The sequence below is a fragment of the Gossypium hirsutum genome, chromosome A07, assembly GCF_007990345.1.
Source record: "Gossypium hirsutum isolate 1008001.06 chromosome A07, Gossypium_hirsutum_v2.1, whole genome shotgun sequence".
In the NCBI taxonomy this organism is placed as follows: Eukaryota; Viridiplantae; Streptophyta; class Magnoliopsida; order Malvales; family Malvaceae; genus Gossypium; species Gossypium hirsutum.
The window spans coordinates 97,075,049-97,102,327 of record NC_053430.1 but is presented as its reverse complement, the minus strand read 5'-3'; the positions used below and the strand labels follow the sequence as shown (position 1 = coordinate 97,102,327).

The following is a 27,279-nucleotide window of genomic DNA, read 5'->3' as shown; positions in this document are numbered from 1 at the left end:
TGTTACAAACAAAAGGTGATATGCTCACATAAAAGCTTGAAGACTTGGGCTTAGTTCCTACGTTGAACAATTAAGATTACCTGAAAAAAAAAAGAGAGAAAATATAGTAAGTTCGTGAGAAACTTAGTGAGTTCATCAATAAAGTTGCCTCCCCATTCTATTTATTAAATTTATGAACTTTATTTACATTTAGTTTGAACAAAACTTGCACATTTATATGTTCCTAGAAACAAAACACGAAAGATTGAGATTCCACAACTTATGTTTGCGCTTGATAATTTAGTGGCGCGGTATATATTTTCCCGCAAATAACAATAACACATATTATCTCTTCGCATAGACTTGTTACATATAAATTAATAATTGACCCACCGTGTAGAGAGAGACATTTCAAATTGACTGGGCGAACAAACCTGCGGACTCTTATATGCAAATTCTTACATGCGAACTTTTACAAACAAATTCGTAGAAGAAGATGTTGGAAAATTAGGTTTGAAAAATGCAACAGAAAATAAGTTTAAAGGAAAATTCGTAGTTTTAATTTTTTTTTCAAAACTAGAACTTGGTTGTGATATCTAAAGTAATAAACACTTAATCAAAAGTATACATTTTTTATTTGTCTAAGGTGAATGGTCCGACCAAGTAGTCTTCTCTACTATCCTCAAACTTACGTCTATCGAGTGTGGGCTTGCTTCGAATTAAAATTTTTTCCATAAAATTACCAATAGGGTAATTTCTCAATTTCTCTAAACTTTTGGGTCAAGTTGTAAATAAAAATATCTTTAGAAATTTTCTGAAATAATTTATTCAAAGAATTTTCTATTTATAACTTTCTCTTTATATAGGGAGAGTTTAGATAGTTCAACTACGATTAAACTTAATCACTTTAATATTAAATTAATATAATATTTATCAAGATAAATATTAACTTAAATTTAATATTAAATCTTATTTAATTGAGAGAATATTTGTAGATAAATAATAATTTAATATTAAGATAATCACTTTAATATTAAATTAATAAAATACTATCAAGATAAGCATTAAATTAAATTTAATATTAAATTTATTAAAATAATATTATTTTTGGAATAGTTAATCTAGAATCAAATTATCCGACAAAGTCCCAATAGGAGTGTGGTTCCTCCACCGCTCAACCGCCAAAGGACAACCCGTCAACCACCAAAATGTCGCCGTCGTCAGGACCATTGTGTCCAGTGGTGCCATCGCAAGTGCGACATCCTCATAGTACCTCGAGCCGATTTGGCTATTGCAAATTTGATCCGGGCCTAGTGATAGTCGACCAGTTTGGTCCTGAAACTGGTTGGACCGTCGGCCCAATTTCACATACCAGGCCGGGGTCGACTAGTTTTTGGGTCTCAATCTTGGTTTTGGGTTCTTGAGCTCAATTTTCGATCTCAGTTCCAATTTTCAATTTCAATTACCCATCGAGTCAATTGTCTGACTTGAAAATTAATTTAAAAATTATCATATTAATTTAATTAACTTAATTTTACTTGATCAAAACTAATTTTCCCAAAAATCACTTATATTTTCCAAATTAATATTTCCTACAACTTTTTTTTTTCTTTTTGAAATGGTATTAAAGCCTCTCCCTTAACATATCAAATGGTGTTGGTTGTTTTGATAGGTCGGCCGACAAAATGAAAGTGTCTGGCAACTTCCTAGAAGAAGGTATAATTGTAGCTGGTGTTTGTTTGCATATATGCTTACTTAATATTTATTATCTATTTTTTTTAATAATATGATTATAGATTTTGGTCATATCTTTTTTTTTTAATACAATGCTTAAAATGATTTATAATCCATTTTCAACCTATAAATAGGAGGATAATACACTTCAACACACTCAAACCTATTGTGACAATGCCTATGCCAATCGAATTAAGATTCAATCGGATATTATGTATTTTTTTAAATATGTATATTTTTTTATAAAAAATTGATATAAATAAAAAATGAATATTTAAAAATGGTCACTAAACTATTGCATTCGTTCTATTTTGGTCACTGAACTATTAATTTTTATTTAGTCATTAAACTTTTCAAAATTAAATATTTTAGTCACTTTCCTTTTAGTTGTCATTAGATTAATGACAAAAAGCTAAGGTGAGCTTTTTTTATTAGTCTAATAATAAATTTAGCCCTCAATGTTTACAAAATTTTTCATTTTTGTTCGAATACTAAAAAATTGAATAAATTTAGCCCTCAACATTTACAAAATTTGTCAACTTAGTTCTAATTCTAAAAATTTTAAAAAAATATATTAAAAATTTGTCAACATAATAAATTAGTTTGAAATTGTAATAATTTTTATTTTTAAAAATAAAGTTATTTATATTTATTTTTAAACCCTTCAATATTTTTTGTTTTACATAAGTAACGATGTACTATCTTATTATTAACTAGTGGTGCATGAGACTAATGCACTAACAGTGAATCAAATATTCTTAAATTTCTTGAATAGTACCTAACTTATGCGTCCATTTTATAGGGTAAGAAGTTTGTGGTTTGTATTTTTACAATTATTTTAAAATTACAAATTGTGAATATTTTATTTTAATTCATATTGTATAAATTATCATTATATTATATTTTTTATTACTTATTTCAATAAGGCTTAAAGCATCATTTGACCCTTAAAGTATACTATTTTTCTCACTTTAATATCTAATTTTTTCTCAAACTTCTACCTAAAGTTACATTCTGTTATGAATTCGCTCCATTATCATTAAAAAAAAACCGGTTGAAATGTGGCTCAATTAGGATATGCCATGTGGTACTTCAATCCAATTAGAATGTTCCATGTGGCATTTATATATATATTAACAATAAAAATAGATTAAAAATTTTAAAATAAAAAATATCAAAAACTATTAGGTCAACCACTGTTCAACATTGGTCAATGTAAGTCAATGATTGGTCAACACGGTAAAAGTCAAAGGGTGTTAGAGTCTAAAGGAGGAACTCTATTAGGCTATTAGTCTGTTATACGTATTGTTATGCAGTTACTAAATTGTTAACAATAGTTACTTTTAAACACCTATATAAATACTATTGATTGAATAGATTCAAGAAGTAGAGTAATACCAATTCAATTTTTGAGTATACTTTCATTCTCATTAGAGATCTTAACATGGTATCAGTCGCCTAGCTTCTAGAGACTTGTTGTATTGTGTTTCTATGGCTACCTTAGCTTCCACTGACTCTACAACTGCTACTCATAATTATTCAACGTTCACTAGCTCTTAGCTGGTTCAGTCCTTCCTTCGCCATGATACTGTTAAGCTGGATGACAGTAATTTCGTTCAATGGTAGCAATACATCTGTTTGATTACTGAAGGCTATAATTTGACTGGTTTCTTAGAAGGCATGTTACCTACTCTGCCGAGATTTATGCAATCGCCGAACGATTCTCTAGTTTTAAATCCAGAAGCCTCGTCATATTTTCAACAGGATAAGTTACTTGCTTCTTAGCTTCTTTCTACTATTAGCTCATCTCTTTTGTCTTGTTTCATAGATGCTAAGACGGCGTGTGACGTATGGACAACTGCTACTCGTCTCTTTGCCGCCATCACCAGAGCGAAGCTCTCCTGCATTCGTCATGATCTACACTCGATTAAGAAAGGTGTTCTATCGGTCAAGGAATACATAGTGAAGATCCAGAACACATTTGCCTTGATTGATATGGCTGGATCTCAAATTTTAAAGACGAAGAAGGTGGAGATTATGCTTGCACTGTGCTCATCTTTACGTCTTTTACGTCAAAACCTTTGCCATTACAATGAATCATTAATGTTTTGTTGGAGTTTGAGAGTTGGTAGACTTGTGCGGTATAGGAGGTACCACTTCATACGCATCTGGTCGAGGAGACTCCGTCGCAAATGGTAGTGGATTCCGTGCGTAGAGGTCGCCCCCTAATAGTCGTGGGAGGGGTTTTCAATCTGCATTCAATGTTAAATATGTGGCCGGTTTGGGCACTTGGATCAACGATGTTATTATCGCTTCAATTGTGACTATAGTGGTCTGGCGTCGGTGGTAAGGGCTTCGCCATCGCCTAATTTTTTTTATCACAGTTCGGGTGCTGCAGGGTATTGTGTTATTAGTGGTTCTTCCGGTGCGTCGTATACTAGCTTTTCAATTCTGACACCGATCTCCAGTCAGGGTGCTGGTCTCTCTTCGACGACGTAGCAAAAGTCTCTCCTTAGTGACTGGTGGGACAAACCTATGACAATTGCGACTCCTCCTCATATCTTGTAGCCTAGGGTTGTTTCTCACCCTTTTATTATGAATAGTGATGGGGCAAGCTATAATTTTAGGCCGTCAGTTAGGCTTGGTGTTGGGCCAAATGCACCTGGTCCTTCATTTGGACCGTCTGTTCATGCTGGGCCATCTACTGCAAGCCATAATTTTGGGGGCACTTTTCATCATAGTGGGCCATCCAACAATTTAACTTTTAATGAGTCAGTTTTAAATTGTGTTCGGTTTAAGGGTTCTCTTGATCGTGGTCCGAGTTTTATGCCTACAAGTGGTAGTGATTCTGGGCCGAATTATGGGTCATGCGCTCCCTGAATGACAAAACCACGTGCTTATATTTTTCTTGCATTGGTGCCATTTTACGTTGGGTTGCCCCATGTTCCTAACTTCCATACGTCTGATTCTCGAATTCTACTAGGTCCAATATTAATGCAACTAATTTTGGGTCTAATTTTGATAATGATGATTCATATATTCCTATGTTTGTAGGGACGTCATCTTGGTATCTAGATTCAGAGGCTATGCATCTAGTCTGTCAAAAGGCTTCTGCCTTGAATGAGTCCACACCATACTCAAGTATATCTCCTCTCCTCATAAGTGATAGAAATCCTACCAAAATTTCGAGTGTTGGTAACTCTATTTTTCCCACAAAGACTAAATTACTTCATTTGTCTAATGTTTTATGTGTACAGACTATACAGAAGAATCTCCTGTCTGTTTCTAGTTTACTACTGAAAATAACGTATTTTTTTAATTTCATCCGTCTTATTGTGTTATTAAGGACATCAAGACTCAAGAGATTTTACTACGGGGCCACATTTGTGATAGACTCTATCAATTTTCTCTCGGATTGCTTCTGTTCACTCTACCGTGGCTCCTTCTGCTTCTAAAACTGGACCTCCGTCTTTTCCTGACAACTATGATACTTTTACTTTGTAGTATCGAAGACTTGGTCACCCGTCTTCTCCTGTGGTTAAATCTGTCTTAGATAAATGTTAGATTGTATTGAATAAATCTTTTCTTACTAATATTTGTATTGTTTTCTAGAAAGAGAAGTTCCAAAAATTACCTTTCCCTCACTTTACTACTGAATATAATGAACTTTTTGCTTTGGTTGTCTCTGATTTGTATGGACCTGCGTCTGTTGCTTATGGCAATCATTGGTATTATGTTTCATTTATTGACATGTGCACTCGCTATACTTGGATCTATCTTATTCAGCATAAGTCTCAGGCTGTGGATTGCTTTATTCAGTTTTAGCAGTTGGTCAAAACTCAATTTGAGCGAGACATTAAATGGTTTCAGAGTGATTGGGTGGTGAGTTTCGTACATTCAAATCCATATTGGCAGAACATGGAATCATTTATCAGCTATCCTGTCTGCATACGTTCGAACAGAATGGTATGACTGAATGTAAACATCGACACATTGTTGACATAGGCCTTACCCTGTTATCTTAGGCAAATCTTTCTATGAGTTTTTGGGCAATGAGATTTGCTGTGACGTTCATCTTATTAATCATTTCCCTACCTCCGTTCTGAAATGGCAGTCTCCTTTTAAGGTTCTTCATGGCCAAGATCCCATGTATGATTATTTACGTGTGTTTGGGTGCTGTTGTTTTCAATATCTGCGTCCTTTTCGTTCCTATAAGTTGGATTTTCACTATCAAATATGCACTTTTTTTGAGGGTGTAGTTCTTAACATAAAGGTTATCAATGTCTTACACCAGATGGAAAGGTTGTTTTATCTCACCACGTCGTGTTTAATGAGAATCGTTTTTTGTCTCTTAAGGCTGTTGTTAAATCCTCTTCATAAAGACCATGTGTTTCTACTTATGTTCCTATTCTTGCTAGTAGACGCACTAAGTCTTCGCCCCTACGACCCGATTTGGCCTCACCTCCTACCTTAGGTCCATTTTCCACTTCGTCTATTTCGGTTCCTTCTCCAGATGACTCAGATTCCTTACCTACGAGCACCACTCCTATCAGGCCACCCTCTATCTCTTCTGATCCTCCGCCTGCTTCTCCGTACATGGGCAACACACATTCCATGGTTACTCGCTCGAAAGCTGAGATTTTTGAACCAAAGGCTCTCTCTGTTGAAGCTATTACATATGAACCCCGTACAATTGATGAGGCGTTTGCTAGTGATGAATGGTGTCTGACTGCTCAAACTGAGTACGATGCTTTCATTAACAACTTTATCTAGGATCTTGTTCCCTTACCATATTGTTGAAAAGTTATTGGGTGTAAGTGGTTATTTAAAGTCAAGAAAAATCCTGATGGGACTATTGCTCGTCATAAGGCACGGTTAGTGGCAAAAGGTTGTTCTCAGGTTTTTAGATGTAACTTCAAGGAAACGTTTAGTCCTGTGGTTAAACCTGCTACTATTCAAACAATACTATCCGTTGCTGTCTCCAAAAGCTAGCCCCTTCGTCAAGTCGATGTTAATAATGCTATTTTAAATAGAGATCTCACTGACGAGGTGTTTATGTAGCAGCCTCCAAGATATGTTCAGTCTAGTTCAAATGGTGAACCCTTGGTATGTCGTCTGACCAAAGCATTATATGGACTACGTCAGGCTCTACATGCTTAGTTTGATAAACTAAAACATTTTCTTCTCTCTACTAGTTTTCTTTTGTCAAAGTCTGATGTGTCCTTGTTTGTTCGTGTTACGCTTACCTCTACTTGTATGTTTTAGTTAAAGTCTGATATGCCCTTGTTTTTTCGTGTTACGCCTACCTCTACTTGTATGTTTTAGTTTATGTGGATGATATTATTGTTACTGGGAATCTGCGGGATAGCATTAATAATTTTGTTCAACAATTACATAGTGAGTTTTTTGCTTAAAGACATGGGCGACCTTCTTTACTTCCTCGGTATTGAAGTTACACGATCCTCCACTAGGTGCCTACATCTCTGTCAACGCAAGTACATTCGAGAACTTCTTGACAGATGTGTATTGACTAATGCAAAAGGTGTTCACACACCGACAATAAGTTCTTCCATTTTATCAAAGGATGAAGGAGATCGTCTCAGTGATCCCACTGAATATAAGAGTCTTGCCGGTGCTTTACAATATGTGGTTCTAACTCGCCTAGATATTGCCTACGCCGTAAATCGTGTTTGTCAATTCATGCATGTGTCAACTAGAGATCTTAACAAAGCGTAAATTCTATTTATTCTATTTTTATATTTTTTAATTAATTTTTTCAAAACTTTTATTTATTTTTAGAATTTTTAATCTAATTGTATATTTATTACATATGGATGCCATGTGGCACATTGCAATTGGGCCATATTTTAATGAGTTTTTTAAATGGTAATGAATTTTTTTTTAGCAGTATTGGAGTGAATTGGTAACGAGATGTAACTTTAGGTACCAATCTAAGAAAAAAGAAAAGGTACCAAAGTGAGAAAAATAGTATACTTTAGAGGTAAATAAAGAAAATACCAATTAGGTAAATGTCAAAATAACCCTATTCCAATTTTGTCCTTAATTTAAGTTAATGCACCTATTTTGCCCTTATTTATTTCATAAATCTCCTTTAGGTGTTGATTTTATATAATATTAGGAATACTCTCGCGCGATGTGGGAGTCAATTTTAAAATAATTATGAATTTATTTTATATTTAAATTAATATTTTCACTATTATATTTATATTTATATTTTATTATACAATTAATTAAAAAGATAAGGTAATTAATTAGACAAAAATGAATTTTTTTGACAATAAATAATGAATACTTAAAATTAAATAATAAAATTTAAAATCATAAAAAAAATTAATTAACTTTTAAAAACATTTTTTGCCAAAATATTTAAATTAGCTTTATTAAATCATAATACTAAATTATACCTATTAATTTTTTATAATGCCTACTTTACCCCTATTAACTCCAAATGACTCTTTAAGAGTTGGTTTTATATTTAATGTTGTAACACCCCAGACCCGGCCTGGACGTTATTGCCGAGTCTGGAAATGTCACAAGGAATGGGCTTTGAAAACTGAGTTGTTTCGATAAACCATTTAACTTTTATAACTCATATTTATTCATGATTATTACTGAAAACGTTATTTAATTAGTTCATTTGCCAAGACACATATTACAGTGGAGGTTTAATGAAATCGATACATTTTGGAAATTCGGTTTGTATTTTTAGAAAAACCTTTATTTGCGTAAAACCATCATTTTCATAAAACATTTTATCGAAGCTTGCAAATTATCAACAAACCAAAAATCAACAGTTAAAAACCATACAGTTTAGAGAGTCCCAAAAATTACAAACTCTCAAATAAATCCAGAATTTTAAATAAACCATAAATTACTAAGTTTAAACAATTTACGGTCAAGTGGTCACCGCTGAGTCTTAGCCGCACCGATCTGCCTAAGTCTATGGATTACCTGAACAGAACAGACAAACAGATGTGGGTTTTCGTAAACTCAGTGTGTAACCCAACAGAAATAGACATACAATTTATACAGAAGTCATATATACATTCAGATTTAGATCAGACTTAAGTCCTTTACAAAAACAAATAACAGAATCAGATATGCAGAATCCTACCTCCATCCTCTACACACCATCTCCGACCATCCCAACACATCATACGGGGTTAAAAACACCCACCCAACCCTATACACTGTGTTATGCCATTACGACACATATCAGATAATATGCAGCCAAGCTGCCAGAATATAGGCGAGGGTCGCCTTCCAGAACACTTCCTCCATATATACAGTCCCACCCTAAAAACAGATACAAAATACAGATTCAGACACAAATATAACATGCTTATCATACTTGTGTACAAATATCAGATATACATATATCAGAATAGTCAGACATGCATAAAAGCATCCTACTCACAGCATACAATCAGAATATCAAACCACATAATCTAGGGTTTGGTTAGCCCTTATCGACCCTATGGTAGGTCTACAGTCGATCGAAACGACCCGTGCGACCCTAAGAAAAACTTTAGAAATTTTGGCTCACATCCCCGTGTGGATTGCCCATGTGGCCACACGCCCAGATTGACCTTACCCGTGTGGCTCAAACAGCCACATTCACACCGCCACACGGCTGTGTCTTGGGCATGGCCATGCCCTCGTCAATCACACGACCGTGTCTCGCAGAAGGCCAACCACATGGGCGACCACACGCCTATGTAGTGTCAACGGAACAGTTTTTCGGCTTTTGCTGAAGTTTGATTTTTTGCGTTTTGGGTACACACACGTCTTAGTTTTGATACAAAAACACACCTGAAGTCACCAGAACCTAAAATCAACAAACCAACTCCAAAATCAGTCTTAATTCACAATTAATCGGAAACCACGAAACCAACAAAAGTTCGATTCAAATGCTCATCACTTACCCCAAGACCCCAAATGATTTCGACTACAAATCCACAAGAGGAGAGCCCCGCACTTCACGATTCGCCGCTGCCAACACAGAAAAATAAGGCTCTAACCGGCAATTTGGAAAACAAAACTACAGAAGTGTTAGAACCTCACTTACCGAACAATCGAAAGAAAGTATAACAGCAAAATACCAAGATTCGTTGACGGATTGAAGCAAAATAGAGGAAGTATCAGAAAAGGTGAGGAATAAAAGAACAGAGGAAAGTAAAAGAAAATTTGGCGTCTGCTTTCCTGGGAAGAGAGAGGAATTTTAAAAAAAGAAAATTTTATGTAAGTCCACTCAACAAGGGTAAGACTCAGATCAAAAATAACAAAAATTGTCAAAAGTTGAAATTGAACTCTGAGACCTCTCACACACACCCAAAACAATAACCACAAAAGCAAATACTCACTTGTGTTAGATTTTTACAGAAATAGAAATAAATTATTCAGGACGTTATAAATGTGATGCACAAATTGATTTAAAAATTAATGTAAATTTTATATTATATTATATTATTAATTTAATTTAATAATTTTAGTGTTATATTTATATTTTTAATTATAATTAAATTAGTTATATATATGATTAAAAATAAAAAATAAAAATGTTAATTAATTAAATGAAGCAAAGTGCATTACAATTATTCAACAATTAGTGATGATATTATATAAAAATTGTAGGCCCAATCTTTTATTGAATAATATCAAAGACATATTTTGTTATATATTAAAGATTTTTTATTTGTCATCTAACTTTTTAGAAGAAATACGTAAAGAGAAAGAAACCAAATAGCGTATGAAATATACCCTTTCTTATTTTTTTAAGTTGCTTTAGACTTGGTCAAAAGAAATCCAAGGCAAAAGAGTGAAAAATGTGAAACACCCATTTCTATATAACCTTCAATGAACTGAAAAATACAAGAAAATCGTGTAAATTGAAGCAAACAATGAGGTAAAAGAAATTGAAAGGAAAAACAAAAGAACTTACATGCAGAGGGGAGAGAGGAGGAGGAATTGAGAGACGCTGGCCCAAGGAGGAGTTTGAGGATAAAGAAAGAGCAGTCTTTGAGCTTTGCCACGCAGCAATGGTTGCCATTGTTTTTGCCTTCTTCAACTGTTCTAATGAACACTTTACCATGTTTTATTTAACTGTCTTGCTCCGACAGACAAAAGCTAGAAAATTCTTGTTAGGTGGGCAAATAAAATTTTAATTTTTAATAGTTTATATTTTTATAATTTATAAAGAATTAAATTAATTTTTTATAATTTTAAAAGGTGAAAGTATAATTTTATTTTTATTAATTTTAAATTTTAAATTTTTTTAAAATATCAAAGCAACAATTAGCCCCTAGATTTCCTCTTATTATTATTATTTATTTTAGTATTGTTGAATTATAAATTATTATATTACATAATATGGGATGATATTACTGTTTGATTTATGGAATAAATTTTATTTTGAATTTGTTTGATGAAAGATTGTATTTGTGAAATTTATTAAAGAAAACTTTATATAATTGATAAATTTATCTTAAAATTTATATACGGGGAGATTTAAATTCATGCTACAATTTTAAAATATTGTTTATCACTTTAACCAAATCTTTATTTCATTATTATTTTTATATAAAATATTTAAAAAAAAAGCTAGATACGGATACCTATACATACTAATACTAATATAGAAACAGTAGATCTGTTAGTGACTGCCTTAGGCCTCACACCATACCTAATGACCTTGTAAGAGACTAATAGAAGAAACACCGGCCGCAACCTTACTTCCATAACTCAACCAGCGTCGTAAGTGCTTTAGTAGAAGACCCTGATGGACCCATGGCAGCCGAGGCCTTCTCTTTCATCTTCCTGCTCTTTTCTCTAAGCTCCTCACCCTTCTCCGATTCCATCAACTCTCTCACTCGTTTCTCCAACTCAGTTCCACTCACAAACCCATCCCCCTCCATTTGCTCCACCCGTATAGCCATCTTCATATCCTCAACCAAAATGTTCCGGTTCAAGTGTTGCTCTGCATATAAAGGCCATGCAATCATAGGCACCCCAGCCACCACCGCTTCCAATACCGAGTTCCACCCACAGTGAGTCACAAAGCCACCAATTGAGTCCTTGTTCAACACTACTACTTGTGGCGCAAATGACTTCACAACCAAACCCCTATCTCTGGTTCTCTCCATAAATCCTTGTAAAAGCCTGTCTAAATCCACATCAGGGTTATCTTCAGCTTGCTTAGTCTTTTCATGATTGGGTGGATCTTTTAAAACCCATAAGAACCTTTGCCCACTATTTTCCAACCCTTTGGCTATTTCCTTAATTTGGGGAGGATAGAACGTCCCACGGCTTCCAAAACACAAGAACACTACGCTTTGACTCGGTTGCTTCTCTAGCCATGATAAACAATAGTCATTTTCAGCTTCATGTTTACTTGGTGCAATCAAAGGTCCAATGTAGAACGTTGGTGGAGTACTTGGAGCATCAGGAAGGCATAAACCCTTATGTTAGAATTGTGTGACCCAAATTCTAAGAGATTGCTTGCAAGTCAAGTTAAACAAAAATATATTTTCTTTCTAGAAGATTTAGTATTTATTAGTATAATATATTTAGCATTTATTAGTATAGTTTATTTGACTTACTAATTTAGCCTATAAATAGGCTCCTTTACAATTTTAGAAAAAGAGACATCCATTAGATTAGAACTCATAACACATTCAGAGAATTTTGTGTTTACGTTTGAGGGTTCTTTGTTTTTCGGGTTTTCGGGGTTTAGTTTTTATCTCCATCTTTTGTACTCTTCATTCTTTTGCCATTATAGTAAAATTATCTTTACCCGTGGTTTTTTATCCTCTTTTGAGGGGTTTTTCCACGTTAAATTTGTGTGTTCATCTTCTCAATTTCTTCTACTATTTTTACTTGTTCATTGCTTAATCGGGACGATCCTAACAGCTTAGCAATAGCCTTAATGGAAATGGGTTCAAGATCTTCAAAGGTGTTGACTATGATTCCATCTGATTGTTGAAGACTTGACATGAAGTACATACAATCATGATAAGCTGGATCATCTCTATCAAGTAAAGGTTCAGGCATGTGTACAGCTCTCAACGATGGCACACCCTCAAAATGGAAGACCGTGTTGGGCAGATCTTTGAAGCTTCTTCCAAAGGTTTGTTTATCAAGCTTTGGAATTTGAAGGAAAGCAGCAAGGGTAGAAGCACCAGAGGTAAAGAAGTAAAAAGTAGGGATGTTAAGATCTTTTCCCATAGATAAAGCCGAAGTGCAGAAAAGATCAATGATAAAAGCGGAGATTTTGTGAGATTTGGAGATTTGTTGAAGAGAATGGAGGACGTTGGGTGCATGAAGGCGGATGAAGTGGAAGGCAATGGCGGCACCGCTGCAGTTTTGAGATAGGTCAATGGAGATGGAAGGGAAGCGAAAGAAGGAGATAGATGGGAAGGCTTGGGAGACGGAATTGATGTAAGAGATGATGGTTGGGGTGTCCCAAAAGCCAGTGGTAAGGAGGATGGTGATGGAGTATCGGTTGTTGTAGTGGTGAAGGATGAGTTTGCCAAGTTCCACCATTGACACCACATGGCCCAATCCGGGCGATGGGTAGAGGACGATCGTCTCTTTCATTGTTTATTTTCTTTCTTTTTTTCTTTCCTTGAGGAGAAGTGTTTTGGAACAATGATGAAACAATAAATTTCTTGTGTATTTGTTGAAACAGACTTTCGTTGGTCTTTCATTTCCACCGACTCATGTTTTTATCATTATGACATGTTTCTCTTTTTTGATAGGAAAAGGACAACTTAAATTTACGAAATATCTAGTTGAAGACAACCTAGCTTTTCTTCATTCACACAAATTCACGAGTAACATTCATATAAATTTTGTGTTAATTTATGCTATTAGACCCTATATTTTGTGTAAGCTGTAAACCTGTTAAAATTTTTTTTATACTTTTTTTACTTTTAGAATTTGAAAATTTTAATCCTAACCAAATTGTAATTATTAAATCAATTAAGACAATTTTTTTTAAATTCGATATGTGAAATATATTATCACGTGTTTAATATTATGTTGTTTGTTATTTTCACATATTACTCACCAAAAAAAGATATTGATTTAACGATTGACTAAAACTTTGAAATTCAAAAAATATAATCACTAAGAATGATCCAATTAATGAATGTGGACTAAATCTATAATTTTACACATAATACATGACTAATAACATAATCTAATCAAACAAATTTAACTATTACCATTAAGTCAAGATTAAAATTCGAAAATTCCAAAAATACAAAAATTAAAATTGATCAAATTAAAATAGAGGTACTAAATCCACAATTTACACAAAGTCCAAGGTCTAATAGCATTATTTCACTAAAAAATCCATCACCCTTAAATAAAATAATTTATAATATTTAAAATTTATTTTTTATTATTTTAAAAATAACGTTGAAGATTATGTACGGCCAATACTTAATTAACAATAATTAATTTGTATTTATTTTAAATTATTGGTTTGAGACAATTACAAATAAAGACGATCATGGGTCAAGTGATCGAGTTTTAATAGAATTTTACACATTTTTTTAGACCCCGGGTCGGGTTCAGGTTTCGTGACAAATAATAATTAAACAAATAAATTAATAAAATTCAATTTTAATGAAAACATAGAAATCATTTGTTGTTGAGGGTTAGTTTGGCACTGTTTTTAAAAAGTGCTTTTGAAAAGTAATGTGGAAAATTAATTTTTAGAAGTATTTTTGAAAAGTTTAGTTTAAAATTTGAGTATTTAGCATTGCTATCAAAAAATATTTTTAAGAAATAATATGTCCATTCTAGACATGTTATTATCAAGTAACAAATATGAATTTAAATAATATTTAAATTAGTTAATATTATTATATTTTAGTAAAAATATAAAAAAATTTATTATAACTTGTTGTTAATATTTTAATATATGAAATATAAATTTTAAATATTTTTAAGCAATAAATATTAATTATTTATAAAATTTAATTAGAATATATAAACTATATTTTAAATATTTAAATATAACCATTAAATATTTTTAATTAGTATTTTAAAAAATATTATTTTATTTTCAATTAATGATTTTAATATATTTGTAATTAAACACCAAGAAAAAAATAGAAAATACTATGTTATTAGAGAGGTAAAAAAGTAATTAAGCACTAAAAGTGCTTTTAGAAGAGGAAAAGTTAAAAATTTTAGCTTCTCATTTTCAGAAGAGCTTTTAAAAAGTACTTCTGAAAAGTTAAAAATTTCAGCTAAAAGCAGCTTGTTTAGCACAACTTTTCTTCCAAAAGTACTTTTGGAGCCAGAAGTACTTTTTTTAAGCATTGCAGAACAGGCCCTGAATTTCTTAAACGCTAGTGATTTCATATGATATGATTTCCCAACCAATCAATGACAAACGCCTCAACTTCTAATTTTATTTGAATGTTGAGTTTAGTCCTTACAATTTAAAATTTCATAAATTAGTCCCTGATTTTCTAACTATTAAAATTTCACATTCTATTTTCAGAATCTTAAATTCTCAAATCATATAATCAATCCTAAAACTCATGTTTTGAAATTTTTATAATTTAGTCCCTATAGTTTCAGATTTTACTATTTTATGCTCAACTTTCCAAAATTTCATATCTCTAATCATATAGTTTAGTTGGGATAAATACCAAAACTATACATGAACTATTGTTTAATGTGCAATTGTATACATGAATTTTGATTTTGTGCAATTTTATACAAGAAATTTTGATTTGATCCAATTCTTGTAAATTATTAACATAATTATTGGTATAATATCATTTTATATTTATATGTTGCATACATAAATAATTATATTTATCCAATATAAAAAAAATTGATGTATTTATTTCTTTAAATGTGCATGATTAAATCAAAATTAAAATTTCAAGTATACATTTGAACCACAATTAAAGTTTCATGTGTATAACTGTACCAAATTAAAGTTCATGTATACAATTGTACATTAAATCAAAATTCATGTATAATTTTTATGAAAAGATAAAATTGCTCTCAAAATAATATCTATTGTTTTGTTAATGGGCTTTTAGTAACTTTAGGATTAAGTCGAGATTCAGTTGATGGGTGACATCAACTCAAACAAAATTTTAAATATAATATAAATACCTCAACTTGGGTTTTAGGGTTAGGACGAAGAGAGGGTGGGCTGGCAGTACGAGTGAGCAAAACTCGACTCAATTTGAAAAACTCGAAAAAAATTTGAATTTTGAGTTAATCGAATTGAGTTATTTGATTTTTTTGAGTCGGCTCGAATAAGTAATTCGAGTTTCGAGTTTGGGTCAAGTTGCATTTTACAATTCGAATAATTCAAATAACAAATTAGTGTAAACACCCCTTTCATCCTTGTCAATTTTGAAAATATGTAAATTGGTCTCTCAACTAAAATTGCAAAAAAAAAATTTGATTTTCAAAAATTCAAAATAATTTTTAAAATTAAAAATATTTGTAAAAATTCCAAAATTTATATTTTTCAAAAAAATTCTAAAGAATATATAAACAAAATTAAAAATTTTCTAAAATAATAATTTTGGGACCTAAACAAGTTAATTAATTATTCAAGTTTATCATATTAAAAATATCTTATTTTTTTATTTTGCTTTGAAAAAGTTTTCAAATATATATGGTTTAAATTTATATGCTCTAATATGGAATTAGTTATACTGTACAAAGATTTTAATTTGATAGGTTTAATTTTTTAATTTAACTCGAAAGATTTCACTCGATTCAACTAAACTCGAATTACATTTTACTCAACTCGATTCGAAAAAATTTCAAATTGATTTAAGATAATAAAATAGGACTTGTTAACTCGATTAATTTTTTTTTTCATCCGTCAACTTGATTTGTTGAACGCTCACCCCTAACTGGTAGGGGCCTCAACCCCCTCCAATTTTTTAAAATTTCATTTAACCTCCTATAATAAATAGAAAAAATATATTAGAATTTATGTTTGACCCCTTAAGGTTCTTTTTAATAATGTACAATTAAAGAGTTAATACTCACACAAACGATAGGATATACTCACACTACACACACATCATCTAAAAGGAGCTGTCCAAACCACTTATTCTCGTAAAAGTTCAAACCTAAATGGGTTCTATGAAAAAACATCCCTTGAACACCAAGTCAAACATGATTTTTTTTTCTTTAGTTCCTTCAATGTTTGGTTTTAAAAATTTTAATTCAATTTATGATAAATTTAGTAATTTTATTAGTTTAAATCTCATTAACTTTATTAACTAAATACTTTTTCAACCAATTAGATAAAAATATGTGTTTATAAAAAATGAAAAAGAAAAATAATTTTGTGAAATAATAAAATTGAGAGAATTAATTTAGAAGATTGGTTGAGAATGATCAGATGAATGGTTTCAAAGATTTATGTGTAAAATATTGAAGGATGGTTTTAAATATACAGGGGTGGGGGCAAGGGTAAGATTTTTAACCTTTTTTTATTTTTATTTTTATTTTTATTGTTGAGGCTCAATAATTATATTTGGTGGAGTATATCATTACCGTGATTAAAGTGCGGGAAAAATTAGGTAAAATGTCGAAATAAAAAAAAATTAAGGATTTAGGCCGAAATTTTTGAAATTGAGGAAAATAAATCGATTTTGAAGACCGTTTTTAACAAAGCGCGTTTTTTTTAACATTTTAACTCATTTATTTAGATAGTTAAATGTTAGTGGTTTTGTAATTGCCCTTTTACTCACATTTGTATTATTATTATTATTTCATATTGTTTTAATTTTTAATTAATAAATATATTGCTTTCAAGTTTTTAAATTCATCTTTTTAATTAATAACACTTTTATTTATATAAATAAAATAATAAATATGTAATTATATAATAAAAATATATTTTTTATATTTATGATTATGTAAAATATATTTTATTTTTAACTAATTTGTTTGATATTTTTATATATAATTTTTATATATTAAACATTTTTTTCTCCACTTATATTGTGGGTATGGTGATTTACAATATTAAAAAATAAAATAATTATTTCAAATATCATTATTATTTTTATGTGTAAATATGTAACACCCAAACAATAGGCAGGACGACCGATACGCCGAGACTACGACTCGAAACCATGCAAAATAATCTATATTTATTTATTTTTCTTTGTTCGACAAATTTATAGAGAATGTTTGCTGTAAATTTTCAATATTTAAATATATATATATATATATATCAAACTTCTAGTAATACAAAACTTCGATTTTGTCACTCTAACCTCATACGTATAATTACAATTAGAACTATGTTTAAAAGAGTTATTCTCGATATACAAAACAAGAGTTTAACTCTACAGGTTGCCCAGGTATATATATACATGTTACAAACAAAAGTTGATATGCTCACATAAGGCTTGAAGACTCTGGCTTAGTTCCAACGTTGAACAATTAAGATTACTTAAAAATAAAAGAGAGAAAATATAGTAAGTTTGTGAGAAATTTAGTGAGTTCATCAATAAAGTTGCCTCCCCATTTTATTTGTTAAATTTAAGAACTTGATTTACATTAAGTTTGAACAAAACTTGCACATTCATATGTTCCTGGAAATAAAACACGAAAAATTGAGATTCCACAATTTATGTTTGAGCTTGATAATTTAGTGGCGCGGTATATATCTTCCCCCGAATAACCATAACACATATTGTCTCTTCGCACAGACTTGTTGCAAGTAAATTAATAGTTGACCCACCATGTAGAAAGACATTTCAAATTGACTTGGCGAACAAACCTACAGACTTACATGTGAACTTATACATACAGATTCATAGAAGAAGATGTTGGAAAATTAGGTTTAGAAAACGCAGCAGAAAATAAGTTTAAAGGAAAAATCATAGTTTTAAATTTTTTTTCAAAACTAGAACTTGATTGTGATATCTAAAGTAATAAACACTTAATCAAAATTGTATATTTTTTATTCATCTAAGGTGAATGCTCCGACTAAGTAGTCTTCTCTACTATCCTCAAGCTTACGTCTGCCGAGTGTGGCTTGCCTCGAATTAGAATTTTTTTTTGTAAAATTACCAATGGGGTAATTTTGTAATTTCTCTAAATTTTTGGGTTAAGTTGTAAATAAAAAATATTTTTAGAAATTTTCTGAAATAATTTATTCAAAGAATTTTCTGTCTATAACTTTCTCCTTATATAGAGAGAGTTTAGATAGTTCAACTACGATTAAACTTAATCACTTTAATATTAAATTAATATAATACTTATCAAGATAAATATTAAATTTAATTTAATATTAAATCTTATTAAATTAAGAGAATATTTGTAGATAAATATTAATTTAATATTAAGATAATCACTTTAATATTAAATTAATAAAATACTATCAAGATAAGCATTAAATTAAATTTAATATTAATTTTATTAAAATAATATTATTTTTAGAATAGTTAATCTAGAATCAAATTATCCGACAAAGTCCCAATAGGAGTGTGATTCCTCCACTGCTCAACCGATGAAGGACAAACCGTCGACCACTAGAATGTCGCCGTCGTCGGCACCATTTCCAGTGGTGCCATCGCAGGTGCGACATCCTCACGGCACCTCGAGCCGATTTGGCTATTGCCAATTCGATTCGGGCCTAGTGATAGCTTGACCAGTTTGGTCCTGAAACTGGTTGGACCGTCGGCCCAGTTTCACATACCAGGCTCGGGTTGACCAGTTTTTGGGTCTTAATCTTGTTTTTGGGTTCTCGGGTTTAATTTTCTATGTTAGGTCCAATTTCCTATCTCAGGTCCAATTTTCAATTTTCAATTTCAATTACCCATTGGGCTAATTGTTTGACTTGAAAATTAATTTTTTAAAATATCATATTAATTAATTTAATTTTACTTGATCAAAACTAATTTTCCCAAAAATCACTAATATTTTCCAAATTAATTTTTCAAGAAAATTTTTTAATCCCATTCTCTAATTGGACAATTCTTACAATCACCAATTTAATTTCGCATACAATAAATAAACTTAATTAAATTATTTTCAAAGTCATAGAATTTTCTTCTAATTCAAATGCAGACCGATTGAGTTTTTGTTAAGCTAGTGGAGGGACTAGTCGAACATATACAATTAGGCTCTAGTAATTGCAATTATGTCTAGAAACATCGTTTCGATAATTCTCAATTACTTAATCATGGAGTCAGTCCACAACAAGTACCATGATTGAAAACTCCTTATTATATACTCTTTACAAAAACAATTCATCTAACTGCTTTATCCAATGACCTCTTCATGTATGCGTTACCTCATATGATATCTTTGATTTCTTTAAGTTAAATTTGTTCACTGAATAAAATCCTATTTTATCTTATTGTGACCATTGTGTCCTCCTAATGATTAATATGATCACTGTCAACGAATGACTATGATAAATTTCTCATTCGAGAACAAGCAACTTGTGGCCATGTTCCATATTTATCAACCTACATAATATCAATCAGAGGATATCGTTAACTCTTTAATTAAGCTATGAATTCTATTGTTGCTAGTAAAGCTATGTCATACACAAGTCATGTACCGAACATACCGGCTATCGGATCAATCATCTTTAGAGTATAAGCCTCTACTTATATCAAAGCACATGAGTTACATACGTATGATCAGTGACTAACTCAGGATTTAGGTAAATCATACCATGAATGTGACAAGTGAATTAATTCACAAACGGATTCAGAATTAATTCATCTTAGATCCAGTCCAATATATCATTCTACCAATGAATACATCCATGTCTCTACTCGTGGAGTCAACTGCTTCGATAGCTAAGACTAGTCATCTCCTCAATTGGAATTGTAGATAATATTCCTTCTTAGATCCAGTCCAATATATCATTCTACCAATGAATACATCCATGTCTCTACTCGTGGAGTCAACTGCTTCGATAGCTAAGACTAGTCATCTCCTCAATTGGAATTGTAGATAATATTCCTTCTTAGTGTTTGAATCAAATACTCACTTTGATTGTTTTATGGGATTATGGATTCGTTTAAATTATCTACTGAAGTAAGTTATCGTTTTTGCAATGTAAACGTTCTTACAATACTACTTATCATAAATTTGAACTTATATAATCAATGAACTAATATTTGATTGTCACAATTTCGCTATGCATGTAAAATATGAAAGACAGAAATACAACAGACACAACATGAAATGTGAAATTCATTTATTCATCATTTAGATACATAGAAAACAATTACATGTTTACTATAATATAGACACATTTCTCAACATCATAATCATACAATTTCCCAGCTAAAAACTATCATTACAACACTCATACACATATTGTAACATCACGGTTTAATTCCATAGCAAAATGACATAACAAGGAAATACAATAAAAGATATCAACTAGTTTAAGTGTAGGAACTCACCAGCAAAATACTTGGAGCTGATACTACTCACACCTGCTTAGCATTCCCTTTATCACTCAGGCCACCTCCTTCTTGGTTAGCTAAACATAACAACCATATAAAGATCGAACAATGAATACATATGTAAGAAAACATTAATTCAATTGCATGCAGATAAATGTTAAAGGTTAACTGCAACTTTAACGTCATAGAACAAAATAAATTTTACTGAATTCCTCATATTTTCCTTCCTTCTCTTCAATCAAAAGATACGAAAGAGTTGGAAAGATTACTGAATTGCTAAATTATCAACTATTTAAGCCAAACACATTAGTTTCTTCCCCTCATGCATATAGCTCATTAATTTTCTTTCTTACGAAACTAACCAAAGAAAATAGAAGAATGGAAAATGGATGCCAGAATAAGAGAAAAATGCTTCAAATGAGAATGTCGTCCACCTAATATAACCTTCCCACAATTGTTCACCAAAACCAATTCATTCATCATCAAATTTAATATTCCTAATCATAATGTTTCCATTAAAGAGAACTCATAATTCTAGTGTAACAACTCTAAACTTGAATACTAACTATTTACCTATCAGCATGCAAGATTCTGATATTCAGAGTAGAACCTACTTAAACAAAAAAATTTCTAATTAAATATTCAGAATTTCCATTATACCAAACCTTTAACATTTTCGGCTGTGACAAAATATTTCAAACATCATTGTTTTTTCATCTATATTGTGGGTATAGTAAATTATAATATTATAAAATCAAATTTAATTTTTATTATATATAAATAAATGAACTATTAATTAAAAATGTTTTTAACATAATGATATATAAAATATATATTTTTATTATATAATTACACATTTATTATTTTATTTATATAAATAAAATAATTATTAATTAAAAATATGAATTAAAAATTTGAAAATAATATATTTATTAATTAAAAATTAAAAAAAAGTTAATTTTGGTGAATTAGGCCTAATTTCGGTATTTTGCATAATTTTCTCTAAAAGCGTGTCATGTATACAAAATGTGCTGTTTGCTACGATGATAGTGTAGGTCGGTCAAATCAACCTAATTTTCTAATTGAATCAAACGCAGCTTAATTTTGTTTTTTTTCAAAAACAACGTTCTACCTAATTTTGCCCACTTAATATTATAGTTTTTAACAATAAAACTTTAATTCTAATAACACAATTAATATACAATAATTACGAAACCCACACTTGATCTGGTCGCCAAATCTAGATTTATAACATTACATTATATTTTCAAAGCAACTTAAACTATTTTGATTCATTACATCATATAATTTGATAATCAATCATAATAATTCTCATACAATCACAATTATATGCATTAACATGATGTAAAAAAGGATTCTAAAAAATTTTAAAATTGTTAAAATTTATCAAAAAGTTATGAATTTTTTAAAAAAAAAATCAAAATCTTCAAAAAATTTTTTAAAAAAAATTAAATGTATGTTTGGGTGAAGAATTTGTAGGAGAAATTTCATTTGTATTAAGATTTTTAAAATTCTAAAATATATTAGAGAATTTTAAAATTTGCGAGTAATTTCAAGAGGGCATTTTAATAACTCAAGGTAAAAAAAACATTTTTATTTAATTATAATATATATTTTAAATTTTATTTTATTAAAAATATTTATAAAATTTTACAAATAGATTGATACTCATATTAAATATTTTTATATTATTTATTTTTAATATAATTATTCTTAATTTTTTAAATTTGTAAAATTCTAATAACCTATATTTGTCTGAATCAATTATTTATCCAAACAAAATAATTACAAATCTTAAAATTCTAAATTGATAAATTCTAAAATGTTAGCATTTAAAAAAAATAAAATTTTCATCCAAAACCCAATTTCGATGTTTTATATTAGTAGAGAAAAGAGATTTTATATTTTAAATAAATTTTATAATGTTTCTTTTCATATAAAACAACAATCATCTTTTTTTTAATATTGTTTTTGTATATTAAACCAAACTTATATATAAGTAGTGGAAAAGAGATTTTATATTTTACTGGAAATTTGAAAAAAAAATATAATTTTATAATTTTTATGTTTTTTTTATTTTGAAGATATTTTTTTATATTGTTTGGAATTATATTTTTTTTATTTTTTATTTTTAAGAAATTAATAATAAAAAATAAAATTATAATTATTTTATGGCATAAAATTAACCTCATACACAAATTGAGAGGTGTAGGATTGCAACCCTCATAATGGTAGTCGATATCATTTCGGTAGCACTCGTACTAGTTGAACTGTTCCATTCTGGTAGTAAATTAGAATAACAAATTTTAGGTTCTATTTCAGTGCAAACTCTAGTTGGTACTGGTCATATCAGTGCTATTAATTGATTTTCATTCTTGTAGGTATGAAAATTTTAATTTTAAAATATATTTTAAATCTAATTTATTATTATTAATTTTTATAAAAATAGTTTTAAAATATATTTTAAATTTAATTTTTTATTATTATGTATTTTGGGTTTGTTGAATTATGAATTATTATACTGCATAGTATGGGATGATCTTATTGTTTGATTTATGGAATAGGTTTTTTTGCTTGTTTATTTTGAGTTTGTTTAATGAAATATTGTATTTGTGAAGCTTATTAAAGAATATTTTATATAATTGATATATATTTTTTATCTTAAAATTTATATATGGTGAGATTTGGCCGATTGAATCCTAACTCGGTTGACATAAATATTATTATTTATATTGTTCTGCAATGTATTTATACTCCTATTAAAAGATTGGGGAAAGACTAATGATGAGATTTGAACCTTGTTACATTTTAAAGATCTTCTTTACAAAGTATTTTTTAATAAATATTTTATATTTAAAAATTATTTAATCTCACATATAAAATGTTACATACTAATATAGAAACAGTAGATCCGTTAGTGATTGCCTTAGTCCTCACACCACACCTAATGACCTTGTAAGAGACCCATAAAAGAAACAGGATTTTTTACCCATACAGTATAAAATAATTTAAAAAAAAAACAAAATGATACTAATAATAAATTATTGACGAAAATAGTATAGGGAGGGTAAAAAAACAGTTAAAAAAACTGAAAAAAAAATTACCTTTTTTTTCTCCTTTTTCTTTCTTTTTTTTTTCCTTCCTTCCTTCCTTCCCTCCCTCCCTTTTCTTCTCCTTCTCCTTCTCTTTTTCTTTTTTCTTTCCCTCACCTGCCGACTCCTTCTCCTTCTTCTTCTCTTCTTTCTTTTCTTCTTCTCCTTCCTTCTTCTCCTTCTTCCTTCTTCTCCTTCTTCCTTTTCTTCTTCTCTTTTCTTTTCTTCTTCCCGAAATGGAGTTGGGGACCATAATATATGGTCCCAACACAGCAGGAAAAACAAGGTGTGCATGCAGGAGACCGGTGCCGTCTCTGCCACTGGCACCATCGGTGCCGCCTGTGGCAGGCACACCACCAGACCAACTTTTTTTTTCCAGATTCAGCTTCTTCTTTTTTTCAATTTTAACCTTTTTTTTCAACAACTTTTTACTGTTTTTTACTGTTCATGTCAGGTGGGAGGGTGGTCACGTCTCTGCCATAGGCGGCACCACCCTCCCCATACCATTTTCGTTAATAATTTGCTATTAGTACCATTTTGATATTTTTTTAATTATTTTATACTATATGGGTAAAAAACCCGAAGAAACACCGGCCTCAACCTTACTTCCATAACTCAACCAGCTTCGTAAGTGCTTTAGTAGAAGACCCTGCTGGACCCATGGCAGCCAAGGCCTTCTCTTTCATCTTCCTGCTCTTTTCTCTAAGCTCCTTACCCTTCTCCAATTCCATCAACTCTCTCACTCGTTTCTCCAACTCAGTTCCACTCACAAACCCATCCCCCTCCATCTGCTCACCGGAATAGCCATCTTCATATCCTCAACCAAAATGTTCCGGTTCAAGTGTTGCTCTGCATATAAAGGCCATGCAATCATAGGCACCCCAGCCACCACCGCTTCCAATACCGAGTTCCACCCACAGTGAGTCACAAAGCCACCAATTGAGTCCTTGTTCAACACTGCTACTTGTGGCGCAAATGACTTCACAACCAAACCCCTATCTCTGGTTCTCTCCATAAATCCTTCTGGTAAAAGACTGTCTAAATCCACATCAGGGTTATCTTCAGCTTGCTTAGTCTTTTCATGATTGGGTGGATCTTTTACAACCCATAAGAACCTTTGCCCACTATTTTCCAACCCTTTGGCTATTTCCTTAACTTGGGGTGGATAGAACGTCCCATGGCTTCCAAAACACAAGAACACAACGCTTTGACTCGGTTGCTTCTCTAGCCATGATAAACAATAGTCATTTTCAGCTTCATGTTTACTTGGTGCAATCAAAGGTCCAACGTAGAAAGTTGGTGGAGTACTTGGAGCATCAGGAAGGCATAAACCATTAGCAATAGCCTTAATGGAAATGGGTTCAAGATCTTCAAAAGTGTTGACTATGATTCCATCTGATTGTTGAAGATTTGACATGAAGTACATAAAATCATGATAAGCTGGATCTTCTCTATCAAGTAAAGGTTCAGGCATGTGTACAGCTCTCAACGATGGCACACCCTCAAAATGGAAGACCGTGTTGGGCAGATCTTTGAAGCTTCTTCCAAAGGTTTGTTTATCAAGCTTTGGGATTTGAAGGAAAACAGCAAGGGTAGAAGCACCAGAGGTAAAGAAGTAAAAAGTAGGGATGTTAAGATCTTTTCCCATAGATAAAGCCGCAGTGCAGAAAAGATCAATGATAAAAGCGGAGATTTTGTGAGATTTGGAGATTTGATGAAGAGAATGGAGGACGTTGGGTGCATGAAGGCGGATGAAGTGGAAGGCAATGGCGGCACCGCTGCAGTTTTGAGATAGGTCAATGGAGATGGAAGGGAAGCGAAAGAAGGAGATAGATGGGAAGGCTTGGGAGACGGAATTGATGTAAGAGATGATGGTTGGGGTGTCCCAAAAGCCAGTGGTAAGGAGGATGGTGATGGAGTATCGGTTGTTGTAGTGGTGAAGGATGAGTTTGCCAAGCTCCACCATTGAGAACACATGGCCCAATCCGGGCGATGGGTAGAGAACGATCGTCTCTTGCATTGTTTATTTTCTCTCTCTTTTTCTTGAAGGAGTGTGTTTTGGAACATTGATGGAGCAATAAATTTCTTGTGTATTTGTTGGAACAAACTTTCCTTGGTCCTTCACTTTCAACCACTCGTGTCTTTATCATTATGAAATGTTTATCTTTTTTGATAGAAAAGTACAATTTAAATTTAAGAAATATCTAGTTGAAGACAAACTAGGAGGACTTTTCGTAATCCACACTAATTTATGAGTAACATTCATATAAATTTTGTGTTAGATAAAAGTTAAATTCTGCTATTAGATGGGTAATTTGTTGATTTAGTACATGTATTTTAATTTTATCATTTTTAGTCTTTATATTTTTAAATTTTGAAATTTTTAATCTTAACCAAATAATAACTATTAAATTCAATAAGTTAAATTATGTTATTTTTATAATTTGATGTGTCAAACATATTATCACATTTGGAATGCTATGTTGTTTGTTATTTTCACATATTACTAAAAAATATAGTTAATAGATTTAATGATTGTTATCTGCATTTAAGATTAAAATTTTGAAATTCAAAAAATATAATCACTAAGGTTGATCCAATTGATGAATGTGGATTAAATCTTTAACTTTACGCATAATACAATACAAATAACATAATTTAACTAAACAAACTTAACTGTTACCATTGGATCAAGATTAAAATTTGAAAATTCAAAAAATACAGAAATTAAAATTGATCCATGTAAAATAGAGGTATTAAATCTACAATTTGCACAAAGTACAAGGTCTAATAGCATAATTTGACTAATGTTTCATATCAGGACAAGCAATTGATTTCACAAATGCTTAATGTTAGTATGCTTATAGAACTGAAAAAATATTTGGGGCTGCCGAACATAGTGAGTGGCGAAAAACTATGGGCATTTTATTGATTGAAGGATAGAATGATGATAAAGATAAGCGGGTGGCGTATTTGACATCTTTGAC

General features: G+C 30.9%; 2 protein-coding genes and 1 long non-coding RNA gene across 3 annotated transcripts; all 3 read right to left on the bottom strand.

Moving 5' to 3' along the window:
• Positions 1-8,716: 8,716 nt before the first annotated feature.
• Positions 8,717-10,049, bottom strand: LOC121231865 (uncharacterized). The gene is made up of 3 exons (XR_005929967.1): positions 9,803-10,049; positions 9,660-9,726; positions 8,717-9,562 (listed from the first exon to the last, which is right to left on the bottom strand). It is a non-coding gene; the product is annotated as an uncharacterized lncRNA (long non-coding RNA).
• Positions 10,050-11,330: 1,281 nt separating this feature from the next.
• LOC107955597 (UDP-glycosyltransferase 88F5) lies at positions 11,331-13,435 on the bottom strand. The gene is made up of 2 exons (XM_016891392.2): positions 12,649-13,435; positions 11,331-12,191 (listed from the first exon to the last, which is right to left on the bottom strand). The coding sequence occupies exons 1-2, from the start codon at positions 13,327-13,329 to the stop codon at positions 11,463-11,465; spliced, it is 1,410 nt and encodes a 469-aa protein (XP_016746881.2). The 5' UTR covers positions 13,330-13,435; the 3' UTR covers positions 11,331-11,462.
• Positions 13,436-24,212: 10,777 nt separating this feature from the next.
• Positions 24,213-26,502, bottom strand: LOC107955595 (UDP-glycosyltransferase 88F3-like). The gene is given in 2 exon segments (XM_016891390.2): positions 24,213-25,088; positions 25,091-26,502. Coding segments are annotated over 2 exon segments (1,416 nt in total). The 5' UTR covers positions 26,313-26,502; the 3' UTR covers positions 24,213-24,894.
• Between the last annotated feature and the right edge of the window lie 777 nt (positions 26,503-27,279).

What these genes read in the sequence shown, in the direction of transcription:
- LOC107955597 (XM_016891392.2), bottom strand. Translation starts at nt 13,329, where the DNA reads ATGAAAGAGACGATCGTCCTCTACCCATCGCCCGGATTGGGCCATGTG. An exon ending in CCATTTCCATTAAGGCTATT is followed by an intron (nt 12,192 to 12,648) that starts GCTAAGCTGTTA and finishes TTCTAACATAAG; the next exon opens with GGTTTATGCCTTCCTGATGC.